A 20520-nucleotide genomic window follows, 5' to 3' on the forward strand; every position below is an offset into this window, starting at 1 on the left:
ATTCTGTGCCTGATATTAACTGGAACAGTAATTGGTGACTCAACTAGATAGAAGGCAAAACAGGAATTGATTCTGCCCCTGATTACCAATCGGTGAGAGGTGTGTCTATAAAAATATTGAGGACAAATCCTGAGTGGCTATGAAGTGCTTTCATGGACAACTTGGTGACATATCTGTTCATATTTATATAAAGCATACCACTTGAGTTAATAATATGCATAGAACCATCTTGCAGACAAAGAGAAGAAACACATTTGCTTTTGTATTTTAAATTGTGCCCCCTGAATATATTGGTAAGATCTGCATTGAATAATACATTAACTCGCATTTGAAGATGGGGACAGTGTGTAACTTTCAAATTACTTAGTTACACTGCTGCTTGTTTCATAGCTCAATGAGGGAAATCCGTTTTATCAAAACACATTAGACAATTTGTATGGAGTTTTAGAATTTTACAGCACAGAAGCAAAGCATTGTGCTGTTCTTGTGCTCTGAAGGAGTCACTCTCTTAGCCCCATTACTTTTTTCTCATTATTCTTGCTATTTTTTCCACAAAAAATTATCCATTTTATTTTCAATGCCAATACAGATTCACTTTCCATCCTTTTTTCATGTAGTTTTACCATGTCTGAAGAACTCTCCTCTCAGCTTTAAGATTCGCAGTAAAAGAAATGAACAGTAATGCCCAAATCACTGAAACAGTACCTCCAATTTAACAGAGCTGTCAGATCAGTAAATAATTAAACACTGTCTGTTGAAATGCCCACTGTCTGTCATGATGGTTGGGAATGTTAGCATAGTAGCTATGTTACTAGCTAGTGTAAAGGACTACTTCTTGTTATTTATGGACTGTGGAATGAGCATGAGGAAATTGGATACTGCTTTTGAAAGTGGAGAATGTACAAGGAGATGTTTGCAACTTGGAAAACAAGTGAAGCGAACTGCTGCATGTCAGACAATGTTCTTTTTAAGGACATGGAACCAAGACAAATTAATGCCATTAGTTGTAGTTTCAGGAGAGCTCAGCATAGTATCAACCTTCATTGATCCAACTTCAGCTTTACCCAGATCCTGTGTGGAAAATGAAAACAGAAGCAAAATGACTACGTCAACATCTCTCCAAGAATGGACTGCATGACTATCTCTTTTTTTCTCTCCCTCTCTCTCTCTCTCTCTCTCTGTTAAGTCACTACGTCTGATTCTCTATGAGGAACGGAGAAACTGCCTTTAGAGATGCTGAAAGAAATAAGTCAAAAACAAAGGAAAACCAAAGGTGCAACCAACTAAGTGAACTAAAGACTAATATAGAGCAAAGAACAAATGATTTGGATGTGAGCATACGAGGTACAGTTAGTAAGTTTACAGATGACACCAAAATTAGAGGTGTAATGGACAGCGAAGAGGGTTACCTCAGATTACAACAGGATCTGGACCAGTTGGGCCAATGGGCTGAGAAGTGGCAGATGGAGTTTAATTCAGATAAATGCGAGGTGCTGCATTTTGGAAAGCAAATCTTAGCAGGACTTATACAAATAATGGTAAGGTCCTAGGGAGTGTTGCTGAACAAAGAGACCTTGGAGTGCAGGTTCATAGCTCCTTGAAAGTGGAGTCGCAGGTAGATAGGATAGTGAAGAAGGCATTTGGTATGCTTTCCTTTATTGGTCAGAGTATTGAGTACAGCAGTTGGGAGGTCATGTTGCGGCTGTACAGGACATTGGTTAGGCCACTGTTGGAATATTGCGTGCAATTCTGGTCTCCTTCCTATCAGAAAGATGTTGTGAAACGTGAAAAGGTTCAGAAAAGATTTACAAGGATGTTGCCAGGGTTAGAGGTTTTGAGCTGTAGGGAGTGGTTGAACAGGCTGGGGCTGTTTTCCCTGGAGCGTCGGAGGCTGAGGGGTGACCTTATAGAGGTTTACAAAATTATGAGGGGTATGGATAGGATAAATAGACAAAGTCTTTTCCCTGGGATCGGGGAGTCCAGAACTATAGGTTTAAGGTGAGTGTGGAAAGATATAAAAGAGACCTAAGGGGCAACTTTTTCACGAAGAGGGTGGTACGTGTATGGAATGAGATGCCAGAGGATGTGGTGGAGGCTGGTACAATTGCAACATTTAAAAGGCATTTGGATGGGTATATGAATAGGAAGAGTTTGGAGCGATATGGGCCGGGTGCTGGCAGGTGGGACTAGATTTGGTTGGGATATCTGGTTGGCATGGACAGGTTGGACCAAAGGGTCTGTTTCCATGCTGTACATCTCTATGACTCTCTATCACTGTGATTGTTGAAGATGTGAAACGAAAACAGAAATTGCTGGACAAACTGAGCAGGCAAGCATGGCAGCACCTGTGGAGACTTAACATTTTAAGCCGAATGACCTTTCCACAGAACTAAAGACTATCCATTGCTCTGCAGCTAACATTGTGAAATCATTGAAGAATCAAAAGGATTGTAAGAACAACAATTTCCAATTTTGAGATTTAGACTGTTGATGTGGAATTGCTTGACTTTTGTGTCTTATCTGTTTTCCTTATATGTCTCTTTGTGTATATGGAATTTTAAGCTATATATGAATAGTCATTCATTTTCCCTTTCTTCATGCCATTGGTTAAGAAAATTAGTTTCATTACTTCTATCAGTCAGACAGGAAAATGGGGCTTTTCAGTCATTTAATGTTCACATTATAGCGACCCTGGGAACATTGAGGGCCTTGATACAGGTGCACTTCCGAAGCAAATTTTAACACTAATAATCCAGACACTATTTAATGATTTGGAGATAATTTAAGTCCACCAATATAACTGGAGAATTTAAATTCATTTTGTTTCATAAATCTGGAGAAGAAAACTGGTTTCTGTAGTGGTGACCATGAAAATGGTTGAATATTCATAAAATGCTCTAGGAGAAAGTGAGGACTGCAGGTGCTGGAGATCAGAGCTGAAAATGTGTTGCTGGAAAAGCACAGCAGGTCAGGCAGCATCCAAGGAGGAAGAGAATCGATTAATCCTTGTAGAGGGAGGAAGAGAGCTTCTTCAAGAAAGGCATCCTTGCAAGAGGATTCGCAGTAGGTCAGGGGCGGCATGGTGGCACAGTGGTCAGCACTGCTGCCTCACAGCGCCAGGGACCTGGGTTCAATTCCCGCCTCAGGCGACTGACTGTGTGGAGTTTGCACCTTCTCCCAGTGTCTGCGTGGGTTTCCTCCGGGTGTTCCGGTTTCCTCCCACAGTCCAAAAATGTGCAGGTCAGGTGAATTGGCCATGCTAAATTGCCCGTAGTGTTAGGTAAGAGGTAGATGTAGATGTAGGGGTATGGGTGGGTTGCGCTTCGGCGGGGCGGTGTGGACTTGTTGGGCCGTAGGGCCTGTTTCCACACTGTAAGTAATCTAAAAAAAAATCTTCTAGGAGAAAGTGAGAACTGCAGACTGGAGATCAGAGCTGAAAATGTTTCATCCTTGAAGAAGGGCTCACGCCCGAAACGTCAATTCTCCTGCTCCTTGGATGCTGCCTGACCTGCTGTGTTTTTCCAGCAACACATTTTCAGCTATTCATAAAATGCACCAAATTAATCGTTGAATCTCTACAGTGTGGAAATAGGCCATTTGGCCCAACAAGTCCATACCGATCCTCTGAAGAGCAACCCACCCATACCCCTACATCTACATCTACCTCTTACCTAACACTACGGGCAATTTCTCCTACGCTATTAGTCTACATTTACCCCTGACTAATGCACCTAAACATCCCTGAAGACAATGGACAATTTAGCATGGCCAATTCACCTAACCTGCACATCTCTGCACACCTTTTCCTCCGCTACATCGATGACTGTATCGGCGCTACCTCGTGCTCCCACGAGGAGGTTGAACAGTTCATCCACTTTACTAACACCTTCCACCCCGACCTCAAATTTACCTGGACTGTCTCAGACTCCTCCCTCCCCTTCCTTGGCCTCTCCATTTCTATCTCGGGCGACCAACTCAACACGGACATTTACTATAAACCGACCGACTCCCACAGCTACCTAGACTATACCTCCTCCCACCCTGCCCCCTGTAAAGACGCCATCCCATATTCCCAATTCCTTCGCCTCAGGAGGACCAATTCCAATACCAAACAACCCAGATGGCCACCTCCTTCACAGACCGCAATTTCCCCTCGGACGTGGTTGACGATGCTCTCCACCGCATCTCCTCCACTTCCTGCTCCTCCGCCCTTGAACCCTGCCCCTCCAATTGCCACCAGGACAATTGCCCACTGGTCCTCACCTACCATCCCACCAACCTCCAGATACACCGTACCATCCTTCGTCATTTCCGCCACCTCTAAACAGACCCCACCACCAAGGATATATTTCCCTCCCCTCCCCTATCAGCGTTCCGGAAAGACCACCCCCTCCGCGACTCCCCACCAACCCAACTTCCACTCCCGGCACCTTCCCCTGCAACCGCAAGAAATACAAAACTTGTGCCCACACCTCCCCCCCCACCTCACTTCCCTCCAAGGCCACAAGGGATCCTTCCTTATCCATCACAAATTCACCTACACCTCCACACACATCATTTACTGCATCCACTGCACCCGATGTGGCCTCCTTGGGGAGACAGGCCGCCTACTTGCGGAATGTTTCAGAGAACACCTCTGGGACACCCGCACCAACCAACCCAACCGCCCTGTGACTGAACACTTTAACTCCCCCACCCACTCCACCAAGGACATGCAGGTCCTTGGCCTCCTCCATCGCCAGACCATGGCAACACGACGCCTGGAGGAAGAGCGCCTCATCTTCCGCCTCGGAACCCTCCAACCAGAAGGGATGAATGCAGATTTCTCCAGCTTCCTCATTTCCCCTCCCCCCACCTTATCTCAGTCCCAACTCTCGGACTCAGCACCGCCTTCTTGACCTGCAATTCTCTTCCCGACCTCTCCGGCCCCACCCTCTCTCCGGCCTATCACCCTCACCTTAACCTCCTTGCACCTATCGCATTCCCAACGCCTCTCCCCCAAGTCCCTCCTCCCTACCTTTTATCTTAGCCTGCTTGGCACACCCCCCTCATTCCTGAAGAAGGGCTTATGCCCGAAGCGTCGATTCTCCTGCTCCTTGGATGCTGCCTGACCTGCTGCGCTTTTCCAGCAACACATTTTTCAGCATCTCTGAATTGTGGAAGGAAACCAAAGCACCCAGATGAAACTCAGGCAGACACTGGGAAAATGTGCAAATTCCCCACAGTCACCTGAGGCTGGAATTGAACCCGGACCCTTGACATTGGTAACAACAGAGCCATCATGCCACTTATTTATTAATGTCCTTTTGGAAAGGACATCTAACATCTTTACAGACTGCCCTACGTGCAGTTCCCGACCCACAGTAATTTGGTTGACTCTTTGCTTCCCTCTGAAATACCCTAGCAAGTCACTCAACTATGCACAATGACAAAAGGAATAAAACTGGGATGATCACTGGCATAACCATAAACATGGAAAGGCACATTTAGCCAAGTCAATCCTGTAAAGTTCTCATCATAGACATCTGGGGTCTTTTGCCAAAATTAGTTGAGCCTGACAGTATCATAGTCACTAAATAGTGCCTTTCAAACGATGTCACAGAATTCAAAATCATTACTGTATATCTTTTGCCTGACTGTAAAATCACTATACTCCCTGAGGACTATAGGGCTGCTTTCTCATTGCATAGAGATAACTGATGGTGCGTTTAACCCTGAGGGTCACCATTCCTGAAGTGAGTAATGGAGTAGAAAACACGGACTTCAGCCAGTATGGGAAATAAACCTGTGCCATTGGTATCACTCTATATCACAAACCAGCTAATTGACCTTCAGAGACCCTCAGATCCATTGTGGGGGCAACATAGTGGTGTACAGTTGGGATGGTATGGCCTTGAGAGTTTTCAACATTGACTTGAGATTGTTTGAAATATTGTGAAGTAAGGTCAAACATAGATGGTGCTGTAGGCCAGCAGCAGTTGGGCTCCAACACAATTTTGCAACCTCATGGCCCGGCAAGTCTAATATTACCAAAACCATCAAGCCAAGGGATCAATTCTGGTTCAAAGGAGACTGCAGAAGTACATGCCGGGAACAGTACCAGGCATATCTAAAACTGAGGTGTGAACCTGGTGAAGCTGCAGAACGGAGTATTTGCATACCAAACAATATAATCAGCAAGTGATTTCACAACCAACCAGATTAAATATAACTCTGAAGCCACATCTAGTGATGAATCGTAGTGGATAATTAAACAGTTAACTGGAAGAATGGGTGTTCCACAATCATCTCTATCTTCACTTAATGGGAGAGCCCAGATATGGCTGAAGCATTTGTAACAAGCTTTGCCAGAAAGTGAATAATCTATTTCAGCCTCCTCCTGAGATCCCCAACATCATAGATGTTAGTCTTCAGCCATTTTGATCAATGTGATATGAAGAAACAATTGGAGGTACTGGACACTGCAAAGGCAAGGACCCTAACAACATTCCGGCAATAGTACTGAAGACTTGTGCTCTAGAACTTGCTGCACCTCTAACCAAGCTGTTATTATTGCCACAAGACTGGCATCCATTTGACCACATGGAAAATGGCTCAGGTATATCCTGTGTGCAAAAGGTAGGCCAAATCCAGTCAATTACCATCCCATCAATGTACTCTAGATCATCAATAATGTAAAGAATCATAAACAGTGCTTTCAAGCAGTATTTGCATAGCAATAGCTTGATAACTGATGTTCAGCTTGACCTTCAGACAACCACTACTGCCTAGATGAACAAGGACAGCAGATATGAGTACACTACCATGTACAGGCCACTCGCCATCCTGACATTGGAAGTGTATCACTGTTGCTTCACGAGTTCAAAATCCTGGAACTCCCTTATGGGTTCACCTACACTAAATAGACTGCAGCAGTTCAAGAACACAACCCACCATCACTACCTGAAGGAAACTAGGGATGGTCACATCTCATGAGTAAATTTTTAAAAAAACTAGGAATCTCTCTGCTGATTATCACCTCCTGCCCCCTACTGCATGTCCACATTTATATGCATCTGAGAGACTATTTCAAAATGAATTTGTGTTGAAAATGTGAGACTATTGATATTGACTGTGTTTGCAAAGCCAATACTTGTTAAAGCTTCAGAAGTAAAAGCAAGTGTGTTTCTACTGTCTCCTTTAAATGTCAGCACTGCTCTCATTTTCAAAACTGTTTGTATATATAATCAAAAGCCATAGTAAACAGTAAGTAAAAGGTTAATTTATATTGAAGGTTTTGTAAGAAAGCTTAAAATAAAATACACTAAAGCTTTATTTGTGTGGTTTTTGCAATGCTGTGTAAAGCCTTCAATTAGCTTACAGCCTGCATTCCTAAATGTGTTCTATGTCTCTTGAGTTTTGACAACTGGTAAAATACAAATATCAAAATGCCTCTTGACAGAAAATTATTAATGGAAAAATGTTTATTTTTTCTTCCTGTAAAAGCAAAGTTTTATATAAAAAAAGTTCAGTTTCACAATTTGATTCCAAGAAAATCTGAACAGAATAAATTGTTATCTTCCCCAGATAGGAGCCACCACCTGCAAAACTGTTGGGTTTGCCCTGAGTCACATTCTCAGCTGCTGCTTTATTTTTGGGTGTGTATTTGTGCAGGAGGTCCCTGTATTCCTCTTTAGCAAACATTTGTAATGCAATTCCAAGCGCCTTTTAAGTCTAGCATGATTTGAGTATATTTTGCCTTTTCTTCAGGGGAGGGAAAAATCCCTGTGTTTTCAAATTGCTTTTTGATTCATTCAGTGTTTAACTGTAAACTACACTCAGGATATTTTCTGTTTTCTAGCTACAAGTTCTGCCCATCTAGAAGATCTAGCTTATCTGGATGAACAGCGACACACACCATTGCGGACATCTCTGAGAATGCCCCGGCAGCATGTGGCGGGGGGTCACACCCCACAGGACCTTCGAGGTAAGCAGCAGACCCGATTGTGCTATGTTGCATGGCATTTTGTTATCTAGATCTTTTCCTCTATTTATTAGCATCTATACAGTATAACATCCACTGTGGTTTATTGCACACCAATGGTTGAGAGATGCCTTAAGCTTTTTATTGACTTCTGGTCCGCATGGAATAGCTTGAAGTGTTAATTCTTCAAACAAAGTGCTTTGGTGACCTGATCCATGCAGGATTGTGATGTTTAAAAGTACCCACCTGAAACACCCTTTATTCTGGAAGAATTGTTGGTGAAGCCATAATAATGAATGATATTATATTGATTTGGTTTGGAATTCGCTGGTCCAGCCATTGATAAACACCATACCAGTGAGTTGGAATTCCTTACGCTCAGATGGAGATACTTTGAGCTACTTGGCTGCCTTGTTGTTTAAAGTTCATTCTTATTTTTGGAGCTCAATTGCATTTCTTTCCTGGAGGAGTTGATTTTCACTTGAAATGCATTTCTCCATCTTTTGAAAAGACTACTTCATAGCTGCTAAGGTAGTTGTTCTCAGGGTCTGTATTTGTTGGTGATAGTTTGCCCCTTGCTGAGCAAGAACATTCTGTGTTGACTTGCCAGTCAACAACATTCGATATTTTATATCCCCCTACTTAATCAAGAAATTCCTCACTTCAGTGTATTGTTTTCTCAGTACAATAGAAGTTAATTGTTGTCATATGAGTGGAATCCTAAAGAAGCACCCATTCTGTCACTCATTGGAAAAGAATGTTGTGCATAAATATGTTGTTTCACTGCTTCGTTAAGAACATCTTTTCATAAAGTGTCTACAAAATGTTTAGCATTGGAACTTGAAGAGGCCACTCAACCCCTTGAGCCTCTTACATTATTCAGTGAGACAAAAGCTGCATTATATCTAAGCCCTATCCTATATCCTTTTAATAATCCTGGTTGCAAAAACAAACTATCAACATCATATTTAAAAGTATTAACTGAGATAGTATTTACTTCTATTTGTGCAAAAATGTTACACACTTCTAATACCCTTTGTGTGAAGAACCATTTATTGTTTTTCCTCTGAATGGCCTAATTAAATTTAAAGGTTCTATGCCATTGGGCTCGAGACCCCCCACACCACCAAAGAAAAGTACTCAATATACTACTTCAAAGAGCACAATTTCCCCTCCCATGTGGTCACCAATGCCCTCCAGCTCATCTCCTCCACTTCCTGCACCTCCTCCCTTGAACCCCACCCCTCCAACCACAACAAGGACAGAAACTCCCCCCCAAGGTCCTCACATTACACTCCACCAACCTCCGGGACCACACAGCATCCTCTGCCACTTCTGCCACCTACAGTCAGACCCCACCACTGGAGATATGTTTCCCTCCCACCCCTATCAGCATTCTGCAGAGACCATTCTCTTGTTAGATCCACATCCCCCATCAACCCACCCTCCATTCCCAGCACCTTCCCCTGGCATCGCAAGAGGTGTAAAACCTGCGCTCACACTTGCTTGAAACATCAATTCTCCTGCTCCTTGGATGACCAGCTGTGTTTTTCCAGCACCACTTTTAGACTTTGATCTCCAGCATCTGCAGTCCTCACTGTCTCCTCCTCAGTATACATCCAGTAACTTCATATAACATACATAGAAGTACAAACTTAAATCAAGTTACTCTTTAGTCTTCTGTACTTCTGGAAATATAAATCTAATTTCTACTATTTATCCTAAGAATGGAGCCTATAGTAACGTGGTAATATACTGCTGAATCTGTGCTGCACTCTTTGCAAAAAGATGTATATCCTTTCTGCATTGCAGTGCCCTGGCCTATTCAAATATTATTGTACTCCAAATATTATTGTATAACTGTAGCAGAACCACTTTTTACATTTAAACCATCTAGAACTAAGTACTCTCTATGAAAGTTTTGTTCAGATCCATAATTTAAAAACAGATCTTCAAATCATGTGCAACCAGTTTTAAGTATGCATCTTTCCAAGTTGTATTTCTTCATCCAATTCTCGTCTTAGATTTGAGACAGAAGGTGTTCAAGATTTGGTTCATTTATTTATTGTCACTTTTACTGAAATACAGTGAAAAGTTTTGTTTACGAGCAGTACAGAACAAAAGATTTAGACAGAGGCATACAGGTAACATTGCACAGGGTGATCAAGAGAGATCAACGTTAACAAGATCAGCATTAGTTGAAGCTAGAGGGTGCATTCAATAGTCTAATAATGGCCGGGAAGAAGCTGTCCCTCAACCTACTGGCACGCGTGTTCAGGCTTCAGTGTCTTCTGCCTAATGGAAGAGGTTTTAGGCGATCATTACTGGGCTATGCCAATCTCCTGAAAGATTACATGCTGTGTTGCACCATTGTTGAAGATGATTGTCTGGTAAAATCCATCTCTTCATACTCACCCCCCTCAAGAAAACATAGCACAATTAGGACATTCTAAATTGAAGGATACTCTGAGAATTGATTGAAAAAATCAATTGAAACCTGCAAAATAGTGTATGTACCAAATATATATATCTTTTTCATTCATTTGTGGGATATGGGTGTTGCTGTCTGTTTTTATGTTCCTTGCAAGTTTATTCTCATGTTCTTCTTCCTCTCTTAATTACGTCAATTAAGAAAACAAATTACAGAAAAAAAAATAGCAAGTATTTTAATTTGAAACAACCTGATGACCAATGAGTGAAATCAAGGGATGGTTTTCTGTTGGTAAAACCCATTTTAATTGTGAATATAGGAATTTATGATGAGAAAAATGTTGACATGCAGACAAAACTGTCATAAAAAAATGAGAGCAGAACCAAGACTTTATAAGTGTGAGATTAAAAACATTATAAAGTCAGATTTTAATGGTGCACATTTAAAAGTCCTGTGTGGTATAGCAGTCTTCACATAGGCCATAAATTTTAATTGCTTCTAATCCGCTGCAGTCAATATCAGCTGCAGTTTATATCTAGGCAGTGTGTGCTGTTGTACCTTTCTATGTCGCAGCACCAAGCTTTTTAATTAGATATTAATTGTATGTATTTCTCACTTGAACTAATAATTGCCTTAAATTGAAGGATGGCCTCTGTAAAATCCTGTTTTTTTTTAATTTTCTCATGATTCAAACTCGTAAATGTTGAAGATAACGATAACCTGGCTTTTGCACAGTTCAAGTGGGTTAAACCCAAACCATTCATTCATTCATGCATAATGCTCCTTGCATACTTTCTCGACTGCTGTAAAGCCGAGGTTGTACACTGGTGTGACTGTGTTTACATGGAGTTTAGAAAGTAGTGCTTTGTCTACTCATTTAATGATGTAATAACCTTTTGATTAAGAATTGCACAGCAAGTCTTGAAAATACAGTGCCAAGAATAGAACAACAAAAGAGCCTGTAGTTTGTCATTTCAAATGGTTGTTGCAGCTGACCTTGCACCTGCTTAGTTCCGCAGTACACAATGTTACATCATGTGCTGATTCTCTGACAGGAAAATTGCTGTAAAATGCTGTAATGTTTGCTATCTATGTGCTGAATTAAATGTAACTGTTTAGTGTCAGAAGTCTGTGCAATGCTTGAAGTCTAATGCTTGTTTATTATTGCTCTTATGCTTGTGATTTTTGCTAACATTTTACATCACTCTCTGGCTTTTCTCTGATTTTTGCTTTAGCCTCCACTAATGCCCATGCTTGGCACACTCATTCACGTAAGTTACAGTTCTTGTTAATACTATCTTTAAGGGTTCAATTTAATTCTAAAGCATCATAATCTTTGGCTGCTCAGTAATCTATTGCTTTCCTTGTGTGTAGGTGCAAAGTAAAGAAGCATACATTTTGAGAATGTTAGTTACAAATTTTCATCCTAGGAGAAAGAAGTACTGGGAAGTATCTATTTTTAATAGACAATATATTGAGTTGAGGATTATGGGATGACAAACAGGAAAGCGAAGTTGAGCTCATAACCAGATTAACCATGATCTTATTAAATGGTGGAGTAGATTCAAAGAAACTAAATAACCTACTCCTGTTCCTAATTCCTATATACCTGCTGTTTGTTCTTTGCTTCTAACCTTTGACTCTTGTCTGTATAAAAATACAGTGAGTTTGCTCACTGAGCTGGAAGATTCAGTTTCAGACATTTAACACCATGCTGGTAACGTCATCAGTGAGCCTCCGGTGAAGCGTTGGTGTTATGTCCTGCTTTCAATTTATGTGTTCAGGTTTCTTTGGGTTGGTGATATCACTTCCAGTTCTTTTTCTCAGTGAATGGTAGATGGGATCCAAATCGATGTGTTTATTGAGAGAGTTCTGGTTGCAGTGTCATGGATCTAGGAATTCTCGTGCGGAATTCTCTGGCTTGTCCTAGGATGGATGTGTTGTCCCAATCAAAGTGGTGTCCTTCCTTGCTTGTGTGTAAGGATACTAGTGATAGCCTATTGGCCCATCTGGTCCAGATCCTGTTGTAATCCTGTCAACTACACCTCCAATTTTGGTGTCATTTGCAAACTTACTAACTGTACCTCTTATGCTCACATCCAAACCATTTTTGTAAATGACAAAAAGTAGAGGGCCCAGCACCGATCCTTGTGGCACTCCACTGGTCACAGGCCTCCAGTCTGAAAAACAACCCTCCACCACTACCCTCTGTCTTCTACCTTTGAGCACGTTCTGTATCCAAATGGCTAGTTCTCCCTGTATTCCATGAGATCTAACCTTGCTAACCAATCTCCCATGGGGAACCTTGTTGAACACCTTACTGAAGTCCATAGCTCTGCCCTCATCAATCGTCTTTGTTACTTCTTCAAAAAACTCAATCAAGTTTGTGAGACATGATTTCCCACGCACAAAGCCATGTTGACTATCCCGAATCAGTCCTTGTCTTTCCAAATACATGTACATTCTGCCCCTCGGGATTCCCTCCAACAACATGCCCACCACCGAGGTCAGGCTCACCAGTCTATATTCCCTGGCTTGTCTTTACCTCCTTTAAACAGTGGCACCACGTTTGCCAACCTCCAGTCTTCTGGCACCTCACCTGTGACTATCAATGATACAAATATCTCAGCAAGAGGCCCAGCAATCACTTCTCTAGCTTCCCACAGATCCCTTGCAAGATATTTTGTAAATGACGTTAATGCTGCTTGTTGTCTGTATAGGATCTTTTAAGTTAATTAGCTGCTATTTCAATGTGTTTGTTGGTTTGTGGACTAACAGGTCTGAGTAGTCTTGCAGTCATTTCAGAGGTGTCGTTGATGTAGGATAAAGTGACTAGGGTTTCTGGGCATGTTTTGCCTGCTTGTTTGGGTTTGTTGCTGGGAAATTGGCAGACTGTGTTTATTGGATACCCGTTCTTCTTGAATACTCTGTATAGGTGATTTTCTTCTGCTCTTTGTAGTTCCTTGGTGCTGCAGTGTGTGTTGGCTCGTTGAAATAATGTCATAATGCAGTTTCGCTTGAATGATTGCTTCTGTAGTTAAGTGTTTGGTCCGTGTGTGTTGTTTTCCTGTAGATGCTGGTTTGAAGTTCCCCATTGACTGTTTGCTCTACTGTGACATCTAGGAATGGCAGTTTGTTGTTGTTTCCCTCCTTTTTTATGTCAGTAAGGATATTATTGATGGTCTTGAAGGTTTCCTCTAGTTTGTTTCAGTTAGTGATAACAAAGGCGTCATCCACATAGCAGACCCAAAGTTTGGGTTGGATGGTTAGGAGAGCTAGGTGAAAGTGAGGACTGCAGATGCTGGAAATTAGAGTTGAGAGTGTGGTGCTGGAAAAGCACAGCAGGTCAAGCAGCATCTGAGGAGCAAGCAAATCAACGTTTCAGGCAAAAGTGGAGAGCTGTTTATTCGAGTCTCTACATTCCTGCTTCTGCTAGGAACCCTGATATCAGTAATCCTATGGGTGTTCCATTGATTTGCTTGTTAGTCTTGTTATTGAAAATGAAGTAGGTCCACTAGCGTGACAATGTTGTCTTTGTTGATGAGGTTGGCGGTGTCTGGTGTTAGTCTGCCCACTATCACTTAGTATCCTTACATACAGACAAGGAAGGACACCATTTTGACTGGGACAAGTCAAACAGAGACATACACAAGAATTCCTAGAAGCATGGCATTCCAACTGGAACTCTATCAACAAACACATCGATTTGGACCCCATCTACCATCTGCTGAGAAAAAGAACCGGAAATGACATCACCAACCCAAAGAAACCTAAATGCAGAAATAAAAGCGGGATGTAACATCAGTGCTTCACCGGAGGCTCACTGATGACGTTACCTCGTATGGTGATAAAACATCTGAAACCAAACCTTACAGCACAGTGAGCAAACTCACATCCAGAACCTCAACCTGAGCTGCAAATCTTTTCAAAACTCGCTAACAGAACAGATTTTGCTATTGCACTTTCTTACAGTTTCAAGCTATATAATACTGATTTCCTCTACATACTAAAGTCTAAATTTGTGATTGCTTAGGCCCCAAGAGTCAATCACATTGCTGCGGGTCTGAAGTTCACTTTATAAAAAAAAAGTCGGCAATTCACAAATCGTATTACAGACAAATCACGTTTAATAAACGCGCATTAAGAAGAACTACCTGTACCTAGAAGAGACAGTTAAGATCAATGTCCATGCATTTAAAATGGATAACATTAGAGGTGCAAGTAATTTAAGGAACAGAGGCTGAAAAAGGCAATAGGCAAGCAAAGAGCAAATGAGAAATTAAACTCGATTGAAAATGCTAAGCTGAAGTGTTTTGAAAGTTGATCAATTTGCAGCACAAATTTCAGAAAGCAGATTCCATTAGCTAAGATTTTGAAATATTAAGAATGTCTTCCATTAAAGGTGGAGATAAGGATTTTCTTTTCTGCAAAGTATTATTAGTGTTTGAATTTTCTTCCACAGAGGGCAATGAAGTTAGGATTATTGAATATATTCAAGGTTGAATTGGACAGATTTTTAAGGAACAGAGGCTGAAAAGGCAATAGGGAAGCAAAGAGCAAATGAGAAATTATCGAATACTTGGAAGGCTGGAATGATTAAATAACCAGTGTGGATGATGGTGCAAGGCAAAATAGAATGGAAATAAGACCAGAAAGGAGGTGTCTGGAAGAGACATAAATAGTAACAGAAGAATTATTGTTATCATCTAAAGCTGGGAAAAAAGATTGAACAGTGGGCGGCGCGGTGGCTCAGTGGTGAGCAGTGCTGCCTCACAGTGCCAGGGACCTGGGTTTGATTCCACCCTTGGGCGACTGTCTTTGTGGTCCAGTTTCCTTCCAGAGTCCAGAGATTTGCAGGTTAAAGTAGATTGGCTGTGCTAACTTGCTCATCCTGTTCAGGGATGTGTAGGTTAGGTTAGGTGCATTAGTCAGGGGAAATGTAGACTAATAGGTTAGGGGAGTGGGTCACTCTGAAGAGGATTGGTATGGACTTGTGGACTTGAAGGGCCTGTTTCCATGCTGTCGGGATTCTATGATTATTGTAGTTATGGCATGAAATTGTTGAACTTAATTACGAGCCTAGATGGTTGTAAAGTGCCTATGAACTGTACCACTTCTTAGCTCCCATTGAGCATCATTGGAAGAGTGTAGAAGGCCAAGAACTGAAAGTCAAATTGCAAGTATGGGGAGACTAAAATAGGTAGGCAGCCAGTAACTTGAGGTCATGCTTGTACTGAATGAGGGTATTCCTTGAAGTGATTAACCAATGCTTCATATCTGATTTTGCCACTGCCGAATCTCTGGACAGTTTTTCTTTGAAGGTAATTTGCTGTTTTTCTGTAGTGATTGAATTATTGAAACTGGTCTAACTATGGACTATTTTATTATTTCCACAGTACGTTTTGCACCATACAGACCTCCAGATATTTCCTTGAAGCCACTTCTGTTTGAAGTACCCAGCATCACCACTGACTCAGTGTTCATTGGGCGGGACTGGCTCTTCCATGAAATAGATACACAACTAAAATGTGGTAATCCCAGTGTGAACAGAGGAGTAGTGATTATAGCCAATATTGGATTTGGGAAAACAGCCATCATCTCAAGACTGGTTGCACTCAGTTGTCACGGTTCTCGAATGAGACAGATTGCATCTGACAGTCCACATGCATCACCAAAGCGTACGTACTTATTTGTAAATGTTTGCTTTATTTTAATGCACGTGCATGTGAGAGCCAGCTCAGTAATCTATCTATATTTTTGTCACATCTTCACTTTTCTCTCTGCTGTAGCTAGCATTCATTATGTTCATAAAAAATATTTATTCATGCGCAACTGAAAGGTTAATTAGGCTTGAAAGGATGTCTGTCATCCTCCATATTTATCAGAAGATTTTGACTGTACTAGACAGCTGACTTATAGTTTAAAATTCTTTGTAATTTAACAGAAGGACTTTTAGAGCATACAATTCTCAGCCAATAATTGATTGTGAGGTGAAGCTCTACTAGTCTTGTTGACTAGTGTTGATCCAGCAAAAACCTGAAGTTACAAATAAAGATCTGAGAAGCAGTGGATTTCTGTGATGTGGCACCCAGTTTATTTGGAGTCACGGCCCAATGCCATAAAAAAGGATTTCACTGCTTCTTAACAAAACTGGTCAGATGTGTTTCTAGTTACTCGATAATGATTTCCTTCTTCTGGACTACACAAATAAGAGCAGGATAAAATTTAGCTGTTAAGCTTAAGATTGACAATTATTGCGACATAGTTTCTCTGCCAACAGAAAATGGGAAAATTGAGGTGATTGAGTCTGTTCAATCACATGAGGCACTAACTGTAAGCAAGTAGGTAATGGAGGCTTGATCTGTGAACACCGATGTGGCATGTTTTCCTGTTTTTAAATGCTCATTTTTTATGAATATTTCATTTTCCTAAAGCAGACAAATTTCTGGAGGTGACCTTCATTGTCTAGTTCTAAATATACTAGGTTCAGACCAAATTGTAGACCCACCCACTGAATTAAAAATCAGACATCTTAATTGAACAGTCTTTTACTTGCATTTAATTAAGATAACGAGGAATTAATTGTTATTAACTCTTACCTTAAACAGGAATTCCATCTAGTTATTGCAAACAAATGCTATTAATTATTTTTCAAATATATTAAATGGCGAGAAATTGAACTCTAAATATACAGTCCTGAAGACATTTTGCGCAACCTGTGCCCAATGATAATAGGATTAAAATGTATTATACAAAGAACTCAAAATAATTACAGTAGAGACAGCTTCAATATGCTCACTGACTCACAGAACGAAGCATGTGTCCTTTCTGCCTTTTTGGTAGATAGTTCCAGACTACGGGAATTAACCTGGGACTCAGTTTTTGAATTAGACTTCCTTGCTTGTTTGGCACATTCTGCTGTTGCAGTATTCAGGATACTCTATCTTACTGCTCTGCAGCACCATTTTCTTTAATTATGGAGGAAATCTTTGTTCATTCCAGAAACAAAGGGAACTATTTTTATATATGGGTGGAACTGTGTAAGTGAATCACTGAGAGTTTTGGCAGAAATGTCCCTGATTAAGAGCAAACAATCAAGGAAATGTGCACATATCTATGTAAAGTGAGCATTGATCAGTTACTTACGAGATTCCTTCAGACCATATGGCATAAGTTTGTTTTATAAACCTCTTGACTTCTCAGTATTTTCCTCAGATGTACTCCAAATGCAATGCATTGATTAGTGGTCACAGTCACTTATACAGATTGTGAGCAGGACCTTTTCAAGAACAGAAAACCAAAACCTTTCACATAATATTCAAATAAAGTTGTGTTGAGAAGGGAATAGATGGTAGTTAAGGAGGAGAATCAGGAAGTTAGATGCCAAAATAGCAGCCTCCATTTTTAGAAATGGGGATATTTGCTAATTATATAGTGTCCAGTACCATTTGCAAATGCTTCACTTACGACATTCAAGGTTAGACTTCAGGCATGAAACATTTGCACCACGTGTGTGAAGCAATGCCTATGTCCAACATAAGAGAATCTAACCATCTCCCTTGGGCTTTAATGGCATTGCCATTACTGAATCCTCAACTACTATAGTAAGGGGTAAGCATTAACAAGAATCTAGCTGGACCAGTCATTTCAATTCAGTTGCTACAAGTGCACATTAAAGGCTGGTAATACTGTAGTTACTCACCTTCTGACTCTCAGAGCCAGTCTACCATCTAAACCGCACAGGTTGAGTGGAATGGAATTCTTTCCACTTGCCTGCATGATTCCATCTCTCACAACACTTGAGAGGTTTGACACCATTTAACACAAAACAGTGATATGCACCTCATTCACCAAATCAAGGGCTCACTACTTTCACTACATGGCACACCAGGGCTGCTGTATTGGCTATCCAGAAAATGCACTCCAATTCTCCAAGCCTCTTGGGACGCATCTTCCAAATCCAAATCTGACACTGAAGAGTAAGGTAAAAGGATACTTGGGAACCACTATCTGTGAATTCCCCCCAAACCACATATCATTACTAAGCCAGAATCCTATTTAATATTCAACATGATGTTTTGAAGTTTGCAATGGACTTATTGAGCACAGTCAGCACACTGCCTATCTGAATGGTGACTTTTGATCTGTGCCATCAGTCTTTGGGATGTGCATCCTTTGTACCTGGCATCTCGCAAGCATTAAAACTTGGAAATCATGTTACTTAGTTGTGTGGCAGGCAAGACACCTTTGTGGCTTGACAGAACTATCACGTTAATGGAGAAAACTTCACTGCAAAGTAGTAGCTTCACATGTTAAAATTTTTGATATGAGATCCCCCTTCAGGATAACCTAAGTTGGACTGAAGAGGCTGATGTTTTGGATGCATCGTCATTTTCTCTGAGATGAAAAACTGTCTGCAGAGAGAGAACAACTTATATTTGTATAGTAGATTGAATGTAATAAAATATTCCAAGGTGTATCACAGGAATATTATAAGCAATGTATCAGGCAGAGCCACAAAGGGTCATTTGATCATAGATTTGGTCATTGAGGTAAGCTTTAAGGAACAAAGAGAAAACTGAGGGAGAGGTTTCAGTCAGGTATTCTGGAGTTTGAGGCCTGTGTTGCTGAAGGCAGGGACTACCAGTTGTAGAGCAATCAAAATTAGGATGCCGAAGATGCCAGAATTAAAAATGTATAGGTATCTCAGAGGATCATGAGGTTAGTGAAGATGAGAGATAAGAGTCAAAGCCATGGAGCGGTTTGAAGACTAGTTAGAGAATTTTACGTTTAAGGTATTGCTTGACTTGGAGTCAATATAGGTCAGAACAAAGAACAAAGAAAATTGCAGCACAGGAACAGACCCTTCAGCCTCCAAGCCTGCAACGATCCAGATCCTCTATCTAAACCTGTCGCCTACTGTTTAACGATTTGTTCCTCGCTGCTCCCTGCCCATTCATATGTCTGTTTAGATACATCTTAAAAGACGTTATTGTGCCTGCCTCTACCAAGTCTGCTGGCAATGCATTCCAGGCACCCACCACCAATTGCGTAAAGAATTTTCCTTGCATATCTCACTTTAACATTTCCCCTCTCACTTCGAACTCGTAACAACTAGTAATTGAGTTCCCCACTCTAGAAAAAGCTTCTTGCTATCCACCCTGTCTACATCTCTCATGATTTTGTAGACCTCAATCAGGTCCCCCTCAACCTCCGTATTTTTAATGAAAAGCATTTCATTTAGGACAGCAATGCTCAGGATAATGGCACTTAAGTGAGCTTAAGATGTGAACAGCAGAGGTTTTGGATGACCTCAAACTTGAATCTAAGAGACCAACAAGGAGAATGTTGAAATAATCAAGCCTCAAAGTAACTATAACATCACTGGGCATTTCCTCAGCAGATGATTTGAGTTGGGGTGGATTTGCATGATGATCGAGAGGTGGAAATATGTGATTTTGGTGATGGCACCAATAAGAGGGCAGAAGCTCATCTCTGGCTTATTTTGGGAGGGTTTAAACTAATTGAGCAGGGGGATGAGAACCTAAACTGTAGTTCGGGTGGCCAGGAGTTTGAGAGTAGTGAATTCAGAAATAAGGTTTCAAGGTCGGAAGAGTGCAGTGACAAGCAGGAAGGTGGTTTGAAGTGTGTCTACTTCAACACCAGGAGCATCCGAAAAAAGGTGGGTGAACTTGCAGCATGGGTTGGTACCAAAGATTTTGATGTGGCCATTTTAGAGACATGGATAGAGCAGGGACAGGAATGGTTGTTGCAGGTTCTGGGATTTAGATGGTGTGGCATTGTTAATGAAGAACAGCATTACGGTGGCAGAAAGAACGTTTAAGAAATCATCTACTGACGTAGTAAGGGCTGAGGTTAGAAACAGGAAAGGAGAGGTCATCCTGTTGGGAGTTTTCTATAGGCCTCTGAATAGGTTCAGAGACGCAGAGATAAAGATAGCAAAGATGATTCTGGATAGGAGCGAAGGTAACAGGGTAGTTGTTATGGGGTCTTTAACTTGCCAAATATTGACTGGAAATACTATAGTTTGAGTACTTCCATCCTCTGCTATTGCTCAACCTCTCCATGAGCAGCTTTCCTTTGTGGTTAGCACTGATGCCTCACA

The 20520-nt window shown here is 41.2% G+C and overlaps 1 protein-coding gene across 15 annotated transcripts in view; it reads left to right on the top strand.

Moving 5' to 3' along the window:
• LOC140465920 (protein TANC2-like) overlaps window positions 1-20520 on the top strand; it is a 1065959-nt gene that overhangs the window by 812881 nt on the left and 232558 nt on the right. For 14 of the 15 annotated variants that reach the window (XM_072561864.1, XM_072561863.1, XM_072561859.1 and 11 more), the window contains 3 exons: window positions 7841-7966; window positions 11630-11665; window positions 15791-16072. In XM_072561864.1, coding sequence (XP_072417965.1) covers window positions 7841-7966; window positions 11630-11665; window positions 15791-16072 — 444 coding nt within the window. The remainder of the gene's footprint in view (window positions 1-7840; window positions 7967-11629; window positions 11666-15790; window positions 16073-20520) is intronic. The other variant, XM_072561869.1, reaches the window with a different exon arrangement.

The sequence above is a fragment of the Chiloscyllium punctatum genome, chromosome 42 (assembly GCF_047496795.1).
Source record: "Chiloscyllium punctatum isolate Juve2018m chromosome 42, sChiPun1.3, whole genome shotgun sequence".
NCBI lineage: Eukaryota > Metazoa > Chordata > Chondrichthyes > Orectolobiformes > Hemiscylliidae > Chiloscyllium > Chiloscyllium punctatum.